This window comes from Notamacropus eugenii, chromosome 2, assembly GCF_028372415.1.
Source record: "Notamacropus eugenii isolate mMacEug1 chromosome 2, mMacEug1.pri_v2, whole genome shotgun sequence".
NCBI classification, from domain to species: domain Eukaryota; kingdom Metazoa; phylum Chordata; class Mammalia; order Diprotodontia; family Macropodidae; genus Notamacropus; species Notamacropus eugenii.
The window spans coordinates 323,388,235-323,400,596 of record NC_092873.1 but is presented as its reverse complement, the minus strand read 5'-3'; the positions used below and the strand labels follow the sequence as shown (position 1 = coordinate 323,400,596).

Genomic DNA, 12,362 nt, shown 5'->3' with positions numbered 1-12,362 from the left:
AGACAAAAAGAGATCTATCTCTAGAAAAGGAGGATGGGTTCAAATTCTGCCTCTAATACTACTTACTAACTGTGACACTTGGGAAGTCTCAGTTTCTTTTGTATGTAAAATGAGGGAGGTTGGAGTAGATTTTTTTCCAGTTATGATCCCATGATCCATCTATATATAACCACCTGCATTCTAATTAAAATACCAACTTCAGAATCCTACAAAGTGATAATGAGAGGGAAAAAATGTTCTCATTCATTTCTGAACTCACAAAGAATATTTTAACATCAGGTTTTCCCATTTTCTTTTTGTAGCTAGACAAAATGTATCCCATGAGAGTTTGGTGATAGTGAAAAGCCTTTCAACAGAAAAATGAAAAAATCATAGTACAAAATTTTTGATATTTCTAAAAGATGTATTCATTCATACACTAAATTTAGTTTTTAAATATCAACCAATGGAGGGGGGGAGGAGAGGAGAGGGATGAAGATGCCTCAGGAAAACAAGAGAAAAAAAGTTCAATCATTCTGTGGGGAGTTATTTTTCATAAATATCTAATCTGTCAATAGAAATAACAGAAGTAATTTGCTATTTTTCTTAACCCATGTCATATGGCTCAATGTAAGGCAGGAGTCTTAACAGAGCACTGCTAACTAGCTACACATAGGCAACATAATGTTAGGGTTACATTTGATTTTTGCCAGGGTGAGGATAACCAGTATCAGTTGCCACATCTTGACAGAAGAGATTCGTTATGCTGTACATGATTGGTTCCCTCACTGTTCCTGAAGAGGGTCCCTCCAATAAACTATAGCCTGAGGCTCTTTTGCCCCTTGAAGTCAATTGTGAGGGCCTCTTTTGTGAATGAACACAAATCTGGCAGTCTTACCAAATTTGTCAAAAAAAAAAAGTGCTGACAAATTTCCTTCACCAAGCTCAAGCTACATTTTATCAACCCAATACCTTAAACTTGTACCTCCCTACCCCACTCTTACCCTTAAAAAGTTTACTACGCAATTACCAATATGGATTGGCATAGCCAATACAATATATGATTATAAAGTAATGGCTACTTTAATATCTACTTCATGGAATTTGTTCTACTACTTTCATACCCCCTCACCCAGGCAGGTTAAATTACTTGAGACCAGGGATCAGATCTACATCCCACCTGAGGCCTTGAGTAAGTTACTTCCCCTTTCTGGGCCTTACAAAATCAAAGAGTTGGTCTCTAAGGTCAGTACCAACTCTAAATCTGTGATCCGATGATGAAGCAGTGAAATCAGGTACTTAGTAGAACTTTTGGATGAGTATGATGTTCAATTAACCATGAAGAAAGATGCCTTCTAGAACAATGGAATAGTCTGGCTTGTATGCCTGGAACCATAGTGATTGCTTACGGTCGTCTCTCTAATGGAAGTTTCTTAAGTGACATCCCCTCAAGTGGCTCATCAGAGAGAAGCCATGGACCCAACTTCCCAAGGCATCTTTGAATGGAAAGATAATAGTTGGTTCTAAAATTACTCCAAAAGGTCATTTACAAACTGATAGTGTAGACTATTTTCACAGCCAATGAAAATATTCTTCTCAGTAAGGTATTCAGAACTACAGGACTTTTATTTTTCTTCTCAGTGTTCTGTAAGGAGCTTATTAAGGAGTTTTGCCTTTCCCAACTTAGAATTTTAGTTTTAAAAAGTCAAAGTTAAAAGAAATCACATCACTTTTGGCCAGATGAAACATCAGATTTAGAACAAGAGCTACATTTCACAACTAGTCATTATGAAAGACTTTTCTGTCATATTAAAAACAAGATGTGATGCTTTTTTAGAAAAAAAGCAGGGTGCACCAAGATTATACTTAAAAAATTGGATGGATTTGTTTTACAAAATATTGCTATTCAAACGCTCACAGCAACCACAAGAACTACAAAGCCTTTAAATAGCATCAAAGACATACATTAACTCCAAAGGATGTCCACAATTCTTGAGGATCTTATCATTTATACTTTACTTTTTGGCTTATGAAAGATCTTCTCCATTCATTTTACAAGTAAAAGTCACCAAAATACCAAAAATACTAATGACTGGCTAAATTAGAAATTTTCCTGTGTAATTTTATACCTATTTGTTGTGATTTTTAAGGGAATACTAAAGATTTCACCTTTAGTGAAATTGGATTTAAATGAATGGAAAAAGAAGCTGGGAAATTGGTAGTCCAACTCATTTTCTTTGGTTATTGTGATGAAAGTTATGTGGATATGCAATGCATATGAATATCAGATACAGTAATACTACCTGGCTAACCCATCTTCTTCCCCACTGGAAGCCTCCCAAAGTCACTGCCAACACAAGTAGTTTCTTCTCTCCCTCCCGAAACAATAGCCTGGAATGGCGATCCACCACATTACCTAATTCACTGTACTGGAAATCCTCTCTCCAATTTCCTGCCATGTAAAATATGGAAAGTTTGGGGTTATGACAAGTTACTTAGAATGTTAAAACTGATTGGGTCTTGAAAACAGAGGGTCCATGAGAATGGTGTATATAGAGAAGCCCAAGAATACAGGAGTTCCAGACCCACCTCTGATACATATTGACTAGATCAAGTCCCTTAACCTCTCAGTGCTCTGAGCAAGTTGCACGATGTAGACCTGCATTATTACTGTTGAGAATTTTTCTTACCTAAGAGCTCCCTATAGCAATAAAATCACAGGTCCAATCCATATCTATCTTGAAAACAAAAGTTTATCTCACCAGCTGCCACCTCCGGCAGTAGTTCTGACCATATTCCATAACTTAGATTTACTTGTGGCCCCACGTGATTACCACACACTATTTACTTTTTTCATTTTAATTAGTAGTAAAAGTTTAAAAAGTAGACTAATCACTAATTATAAGCAATAGTTTGTGGTTTGTAATCGACTCTTCTCCAAGCCAGAATGGCAGGGAATATGTTCCTTGAGCTGTATACAAAATGGTAACCATAAATAAAGTAAGTTTCTTTCTACATTAATTCTAACTTTATCAGTCACCTGAAGTTTTTCAGGCTGGTCTTTCTTTTAAAAAAACAAAACAAAACTAGAGCAGAAGTACCACTTGATTGTTAGGTGCAGAAGATATGCAACATGTGGCTGGTAGACAGGACCGCACAACACCCAAGATACTGCCCCGGGCTTCACCCGGACTAGACTGAGATCCCCCTGGAGGGAAAATTACCACAGTTAAAGGGGAAGCAGAGGACGGTTATTTACCCGGTCCTTCATCCTCCAGCTCTGGGCCAAGGACTTGGAGCCCTCGATCTTCTCGCAGTGCCTCTTCTTCATGAAAGTCAAAGGCAGGTTCCAGTCGGTCAGGTCGGACTCGTCCTCCTCCCCAAGCCCGAGAAGAGGCGACTGCAGCATCTCGGACTCCATGAGGGTGGGAGGAGGTGGGGGAGTCCTGGGCAACAAACGCTCGAGAACCTCCAGCCTTAGAGAGTCGTGGGCACCAGAAAGGATGAAATATGGGAACGAGGGGTGGATGCGGGGAAAAGAGAAGCACTGGCGAGGCCGTCCCAGTATGGAGCGGGGGGCTGGCCAAGTTCCCGAGGCTTATCTCCGCGTGGGAATGCCAAGAACCCCAGGGCCAGGGGCCCACGCCCCCGGGCTTCAGGCCACACCGACTTCTTCGTGGGCTGTCGGATGGAGCCCCGAGCTGGCTGAGAATGGAGCTGTCAAAAGCGTGGGAGCCCTCGGACCTCCGATGACCCTGCTCCAGGCCACCGGGGCCGGACCGGCCTCCGGTCGATCCCGAGGAGGCGGGCGGGAAGGTCGCAAGCTGTCGCTGCCTGCGGGCCGCCGGTCAGGCGGGTGGGAGATCCGAGAGGGGGCTAGGCGACGGGGAACGGGGGACAGGGATCCTCCTCGGGGCGCTTCTCAGCCCTGCGGACCCCGCACTCTCCGGAGCTGCTGCAGCCGAAGCCAAGATCGGCCCATAGTGTCCGCCTGCGGGAGGCTTCCGTCAGGTCTACCCTGGGTTCCCGAGGCCTGGCTCGTCCCCGCCCAAAGGCTCCCCGCCACTCCCTTAGGCCTGAGGGCAGGGAGAGGGGAAACGCCAGGTACAGGACCCTCCTGGGCGACGGAGAAAGAGATCGTTTGACTTGAGGAATTTCCCCTCGTCGTCCAGGGACAGAGAGAGAAACTCCGCTCATCAGCACACCAAGGGGGACGCCATATTGCTAAGGCCCACAATGCATAGCGATCTACGGAGCCCCCAGAAGGTCAAACTTTCTGAGGAAATTCCTGGAGCTGTCCGCCAAAGCAGTAGAAAGGGAAAGTGCTACTGACACCCATCCCCTTAGTGATGAAGGAAAAAGTAGAGTAGCATTAAGGGATGTGTTTTTTCTTTTCTCTTTTCTTATTTTTTCTTTTGGAGAAAGGGAGGGGGGAAATGGAGGAGGAGGGAGAGAGAGAGAGAGAGAGAGAGAGAGAGAGAGAGAGAGAGAGAGAGAGAGAGAGAGAGAGAGAGAGAAAGGGAGAGAGAGAGATTTTTTTATTATTTGCTGTGAAGTAAAATGGAAAAGTTAATGATGACCATCTTTCTCCAATTTTCACAAAAAACACTCTTAAAGTCATAGCTCTTTCTTGATCTTGGGTGATACCAGGGGTACCTTCTTTCAAGGATTCTACTGTTTGTGAAAGTTTTATTTGGGGGGCTAGCATGGTGAAAGAAAATCAGTACAAGTTTCTATGATGACTTACTTGTGATGTCTGCAAACCCTGGAACAATTTATTTCACCTTCTGAGGCAAGTTTCTTTATATATATATATATATATATATATATATATATATATATATATATATATATATATATATATATATATATATACACACACACACACACATGCATACATACATACATGTATATATCCATATATACACACATACATGCACACATATGTATATATGTATGTGTATGCATATTTATCTTTGTGTGTACATAAGTGTGTGTATATGTATGTGTGTGTGTGTTTATAGTGAAGGAGGAATGGTATGAATAGGAATGGTATTATCAGTCTAATCCCAACTTCCCCTCCTCAAGTAATTACTATGAAGCCCCAGAGTGGTTCATTTTCATATAAAAGGACCAGCAACTTAGAGTGTGATCAGACCAAGAAAATAATCCTTCACTAAGCCACTCTTCAATTTGGACTTGACGGCTGTCAAGGAGAGAAAGTTTTCTCTCCTTTGACAATTCAAAACTCTTGAACTTCATCCCCCATTCTCTCTCATATTTCTCCTTTTCCAATCAAATCTAGGAGCATTTATTAAGCACTTATTATGTATTGTATGAGGAGAGGGTCCCATGAACAGGATACAAAGAAAAGAAAAAGAAAAAAAGAAGGCCCTGCCTTTAAGGATAGAATGGTGAGCTTGAAGTCAGAAAGCTTCATGGTTTTGAATTGAAATGTGACCTCAGACACGTACTAGCTGTGTGACCTTGGGCAGGTCACTGAACCCCATTTGTCTGTGTTCTTCATCTGTCAAATGAGCTGGAGAAGGAAATGGCAAACCACTCCAATGTCTCTTCCAAGAAAACCCCAAAATGGGTCACCAACAATTGGATATGACTCAAAAATGACTGAACATGTGGGGGGAGGAAGTAACATGGTCAGATTTGCCCTGTAGGAAAATCACTTTGGAAATTGAAAGGAGGATGGATTGGAGTAGGAGAGACCTGGAGCAGCTCAGAAAGCTGTTGCAACACTGCATGAAATGAGGTGATGAGGCTCTGCACCAGAATAGCTGATGAATGAGTATAAGAGATGGTGTGAAAGTAGAAATGACAGCTTGGGTATCATAGAAGATAGAATTCTAGGCCTGGAGTCAGGAAAACCTGAATTCAAATCCTACCTCAGGCACCAAAGGCAAGTGACTTAACCCCCTTTGCCTCAGTTTCTTCATCTGTCAAATGGATTGAAGAAGGAAATGGCAAACCAAGAAAACCCCAGATGGGGTTATGAAGAGTCAGACATAACTGAAACAGCTGAACAGCAAAAATGACAACATTTGACAACAAAGTGAATAAGTGCAGGTAAGTCAGTTTAGAGTCTGGATGACTTGGGAAGATGGCAATGCCCTCAAAATTAATATGGAAGTTGGAGGAGAGGGAAGAGTTTAAGTATATAATGAGTTATGTTTTTGGACATGTTGGGAGGTCTAATAGGTTATTGAAAGGTTATTGGAGAAGAAAGTTAGAACTGAATAAATGGATCTTCGAGTCATCATCATAGAGTTGATAACTAAATCCTTCAGAGATGATGTTGCGAAGAAAAATAGTATAGAAAGAGAAAAAGGACCAGGACAAACCCTTGAGGAACACTTAAGTTTGGTGGGTATGACCTTAATGAAGATAGCACAAAAGGGATGGAGAAGAAGTAGTCCAAAGGGTAGAAGGAGAACCATAGTGGTATGAAAATTGAGAATCCAGGACAGTGAGAATTCTCATAGCACTATATAGTTAGCAAAGAGTTTTACATCATACAGCCAGTGTCTGGGGCCCTTACATGGTACAGTGGATAGAGTGCTTGGCTTGGACTTAGGAAAAGTCATTTGGTCTCAGACACTAACTAGATGTGTGACTGGGCAAGTCATTTAACATTGCTTGCCTCCATTTCTTCATCTGTAAAATGAACTGGAGAAGAAAATGGCAAACTGCTCTAGATTCTTTGCCAAGAAAACCCCAAATAGAGTCACAAAGAATAGGACATGATTGAATAATGCTAATGTTTGAGGCAGTAATAGAACTTGGTTCTTCCTGATTCCAAGTCCAGAGCTCTATCCATTGTGCTACCTAGCTGTGACCAAAAAAGGTTGATTGGCAGTGTCAAAGGTTGCAGAGAGGTTAAGAAGTATGAAGACTGAGAAAAGGCCATTAGATTTGAGAAGTAAGTGATTATCTATAACTTTGGAGAGGACAGTTTCAGTTGAATGATGAGTTTGTAAGTCAGACTTTATAAAGGATTTAGAAAACAATGAGAGGAGAGGAAATGGAGATACTGTTTTATTGTAGAGAAGAGAGAAAGGACATTGAGACCCTAAAGTTCCAGAGTTGTGAGGTGCCTTGGCCATGTGTTCCTTACAGATGTGCCTTGTGACCACTCTTACCACAAATATTGTGTGCAGTCATGGGTAAGTACATCCCAAGTTCACAGGGAAATGCTTTATAGCTTCTGTCCTTACTATGCCATGTAAGTTAATGTCTTTCTTAAGAGTTAATTGGTTCTAATAATAATAACAACAGCCAACATTCATACAGCATTTACTATAGCATTCTAGGCATTCTGCTAAGTGTTTTGCAATTATTATCTCACTGGATTCTTATAACAACCCCGGGAGATAGATGCTATTATTATCAGGAAACTGGGCAAGTGACTTGCCCAGGGTTACACAGCCAATAACTATCAGAGGCTGTATTTGAAGTCTGGTCTTCTTGACTCCAAACTCACTGTACCACCTGCCTGCCCCTAGCTGTCAGTCTATTAATTAGCTGTTAAAAGAAAGCTGATGGGGGCTCATGAGTTACAGTTCTATATATTGGGAATGCTAATACCATAGCTGTAGTCCAAGGAATTAGTACTTATGGGATATCACCTAAAATCAGAGGCAGCATCTCTTCCCTGGGCACCTAACTTAGCTTTTCTACATCCAGTTTATTTAGGGTTCTAGTCTATTATAGTGATTTAACGTTATGGAATACTTTCTAGATAATATTGAATTAGTACTGCTATCCATGTTAGTAGAGGGAGCACCACTTATTCCTAAAGATTCCAGATTTTCCTGTATTTTTATATTCTTTTTAATGTGATACATTGTCCTAGTAACTTTTCTTGTTCTGTGACAACCTTGCATGCCAGGGACAAACCATATTTGTTCATGGCGGAGATTTTTGAATGTGTTATACTCTTTGCTAAGATTTAATTTAGTATTTTTACAACTAAATTCAAAAGAGAAGTTGGCATGTGGCTTTCATTTCTGGCTTCATCTTTGTCAGATTTTCAAAGAAAAAATATATTTGTATCATAAGAAGAATTGGGTCACACACCACTGTGGTCTGTATTCTAGAAAAATTTATGTTATATAGTTCAAAGGGACCTTAGAGACCATGTAGTCACAGATGGGAAAACTAAAGCTTAGAAAGGATAATTTGCCAAATAGTGTTTGTTCTTTAAATGTATAGAAATGCTTCTCAGTGAACCAGTACGTTCTCTCAGGTAATTATTTGACAATTTCCCTTACTTCTTACTTTGCTATATTCATCACTTTTTCCACCTATCAGTGGTTTGAACATTTTGAATTTTTTGTCAGCCTTATTAAAATCCTAAATAATTAAGTTAGATTTGTTTCAATTGCACTCCATGGCTTCTTCTGTTATAGAGAAGAGAGGAAGGACATTCTTTCTTCTAATAGAATATTGATTTTTATCTTTAATAAGCCAGTTGTCTGGCATGCAAAGATTTGGAAATGATTTCCCCATCACTGACAAGTCATTTCCTCTATATTAAAATATAGTTTCTTTTTTGTAATATTCTATAGAGAGATAACCCATGAAGCTAGTCTCTCAGCTTTTTGGTAGCAATTAGGGTTAAGTAACTTACCTGAGGCTGGTTTTGAACTTATATCCTCCTGCCTCCAGGGTCAGTGCTCTATCCATTGCACCACCTACCTGACCTAAGAGCCAGTCTTTGTAACACTGATGTTCTTTCAGCAATGCTGTATGACTGGAAATCATGCATGTCTTTGATAAATTAAAATTTTGGTTCATGCAAAGGACAATGAAGAATTAGGTAATGGACTGCAACATATAGAATTAACAACAAAGAGTTATTCAGGAAAGATTGTATAAAAGATATCATCACAGAGATATATGAACAGACAAAGAAAGTTGGGTTGACCATATAACAAGTATGAAATTGTTGTTGTTTGTCCTTTATTCTCAAAGAGGACCATGATATGAAAAAGGTCATGCCATGACTTAAAAGTGAATTGGATTTAAGTGAAGGAGGGCTGAGCAAAGTCACCAGCCTCACTTTCTCCTCCAGAGCCATCCATGTCCTGTGCAATATATAGATCAGGAGACTGTAGATGAGATGATAACCAATGAACCAATGACTAGCAAATGTGTTCTATTGGCCTACAATGTCAAGAGAGAGAAGATCTCTACCATGCTGGGTGGTTCCCTGTGGAGGATTAGGGAAAGACAGGTAGAAAAGTCACACAAGATGAGAAGATCCGTCAAGATTTTTGTCTGCACCTTTGGAGGCAGTACTCATAGTAGTCATTGATCCATTCAAGTTTCAAATATTAAAAGTACATTTTTTTCAGAAATAATTACAAATTTGCCCACTGAACTTACTGCTTTAATTTTTGTTATAAACAGTTACAAGAAACTGAAATCTAATGAATCAAGACCCGTTGTTATTTTTCATTAATAAAAAGTAAGTAAAATCCTGGTAACAGAAGAAACCATCAATACATGCCATGAACCAATTCTGCCCCTTTCTACTGCTACTATCAAGCTTGATCCCTAGAGGGCAACTATTACATGTACCCCAAAGGGTTCCTGGGATTTCCCTAAAAGCTGAGGAAATTTGAGTGTGTGTGTGTGTGTGTGTGTGTGTGTGTGTATTTTCAACATATTGAAATGTGTGTATATTTCCAATTCTCCAATATTATTGGTCATTTTCCTTTTCCGTCATATTAGACAAACTGAGAGGTGTGAGGTGGTACCTCAGAAATGCTTTAATTTGTATATGTTTAATGAATAGAATCTCAGCAATTTCTATTCTGGTATTTCATTCCTAATGTGCTTCAGAAAACTAAAGTTTTGTCCAAATGGAAATAAGGTTTTGATGCAGCATAAGGGTTCTAGAAACCCTGAAATGCAAGGATATAGGGCATGGGTCCACCTTGAAAGAATTTTACTACTCAATCCATCTTTCAATCCAAGGAGCAAGTTTATTAAGACGCGGGTTGGGTGGGTGAGATTTTGCAAGTCTGCAGTATTTGTTATGCCAATACAAGCAGCCAGATTTTAACAATCTGGGCATTTAATGAGTCTGGGACTGATTTTTATATAGAAAAAGACTGAGAAAATCTGGGTGGGATCAAGAAGTGGCAAGTAGCCTGGGGAGGTGTGGAGGTAACTAGAGAAAGGGGGGCCTAGATGGGATTAAGGAGTGTTAAGTAAACTAATTAAGTAATCAAGGAGGACTGGGATAGGCCAGATGCCTTAGGCAAATGCCAGGAACTAGGCCATGTAGCAAAGTCCAGGAGACACTAAAGGGATACATCTTCAGCACCCCATCAGTTTGACATATCATCACATATTAATTAATTCTGGATTAGGTGTAAATATTCCTAAACACTGACTAATTTCTCTCATACTGCAGTGGATAAAGATATCCACAGCAGCCAAGAAACAAGAGTTCTTCAAATACTGTAGCATGTATGCCTTGCCACAATGTTACAAAATGTTTTACTTTGAATCTCTGATTCACAACATGAATTGTCTGAGAACTTTATCTTTCGTTTTACTTTTTTCTGTGCTTACCAGAGAAATATATTAATAAGGAGATAAAGTGCAATGAAACAATAGAATGAACACAGGCTCTGGAGTCAAAAGATTTGGGTTCAAATCCCTACTCACTTGGTGATTATAGATTTCTCCTGTAACCAGAAAACTGCCAGGACAGCTGGGTGGCAAAGTGGATAGAGTACCAGCCCTAGAGTCAGGAGGACCTAAGTTCAAATCTGTCTCAAATACTTACTAGCTTTGTGACCCTGGGCAAGTCACTTAACATTGATTGCCTCAAAAAAGAAAAGAAAAATACAAAAAGCAAAATTTACATAATAGAGTAGTGAGGAAAAACCCCTCTTTTAGATCGTTTTTTTTTTTTTTTTGTCTATTGACTAAAAGGATTATCAATCCCACTCCTTTGAGGAGTTTCATTGATAGGGGACAATGAATATATTTTCAGCTTTTTTTTTTCAATGTACTGATTGGTTCCCCCATAAAAAAATATTGTTGTTATGATAGTATTAATATGATAATGATATGATAATGTTAATAAAATTTGCTTTTATAAAAAGGAAATATTTATCAATATACAGGTTTGAAAGAATCAGGTCAGCATTCCAAAATGAAAATACGATCTTGATTGCTAAGCTTGGCAATTTAACAAATGCTAGTTAACCATTTCATGTGTGCAGAGGACCTAGACTTATGTTGAATATTCAAAATGGAGATGAGAAAGGGTCCATGCCCTCATGTACATCATGGTCTGATGAAAAAGTTGTCTACAATCATTGCCTTCAATTTCTCTCATGCTGTTGTTCAGTCATTTCAGTTATGTCCAACTCTTTGTGACCACATTTGGGGTTTTCTTAGCAAAGATACTGGACTGGTTTGCTATTTCCTTCTCACTTGACAGATAAGGAAACTGAGGTAAACAGGGTCAAGTTATTGAACAAATCTTCCTGACTCTAGGTCCAGCTCTATCCTCTGTGCCACCTAATTGTCCTTTCCTGAACTTCTCACTCAACAAAAAGTGCTTTCTCCAAAGTTATATTAATTTTCAAATCTGAAATCTAATAGTCTATTCTTAATTTTAATCTTTCTTTACCTATCTTCAGCATTTGGCGGTATTGAACTCCCTCTTTTGGTTATTCTTCTCTGGGTTTTCATATTTCTCTCTCCTGGTTCCTTTCCTACCTATCTTACCATTTCTCAGTTGTATCATAATATGCATCATATTCTATAGATATGGATTTCACCCAAGGTTCTGTCTGAGTCTGATCTCTTCTTCCTCTGTACTCTCTGTCTCATGTTAATCTTGCTCCCACAGGTTTAACTATCATCTATATGCAGATGATTCCCATATCTGTACACTCAGCCCCAGTCTCTACTTTGAGCTTCAGTCCTGCATCACCAATTGCTTCTCAATGCCCTAGACATCTCAACATGCCCACAACTGAACTCATTAATTTGCCCCCAAACATTCCCTTCTTTCAAGGTCTCTTTTATATTTTAAAAAAATGTAAAAACCATTTTTAGTTCTCAAGGCTATACAAAAACACATGGTGGGCCTGATTTTGCCCTTGTGCTTTGCTCATCCCTGGTAGACAATCATCAAAATAGTAAATGGAGCTCTAATTTGTAACAGTTACTGATTTCCAAGATGTAGTGAGAAGTTAATAATCAGCCCTCCTGAGCCAGTTTGAGCTTATTCCAGCACAGTCTCCTGGGTAAAAGAGTGTAAAGAGTTGTGGAGATTGGTGAGGTTTCCAACTGGGAGACAGGAGGTTGATTGTGGCCTCAGCAGTAATGGAGAAGTT

General features: G+C 39.5%; 1 protein-coding gene across 8 annotated transcripts in view; it reads right to left on the bottom strand.

Annotated features, from left to right (window-relative positions):
- RPTOR (regulatory associated protein of MTOR complex 1) overlaps window positions 1-4,219 on the bottom strand; it is a 503,724-nt gene extending 499,505 nt beyond the window's left edge. For 7 of the 8 annotated variants that reach the window (XM_072645257.1, XM_072645259.1, XM_072645258.1 and 4 more), the window contains exon 1: window positions 3,239-4,219. In XM_072645257.1, coding sequence (XP_072501358.1) covers window positions 3,239-3,400 — 162 coding nt within the window. In that variant the 5' untranslated portion in view covers window positions 3,401-4,219. The remainder of the gene's footprint in view (window positions 1-3,238) is intronic. The other variant, XM_072645264.1, reaches the window with a different exon arrangement.
- Between the last annotated feature and the right edge of the window lie 8,143 nt (window positions 4,220-12,362).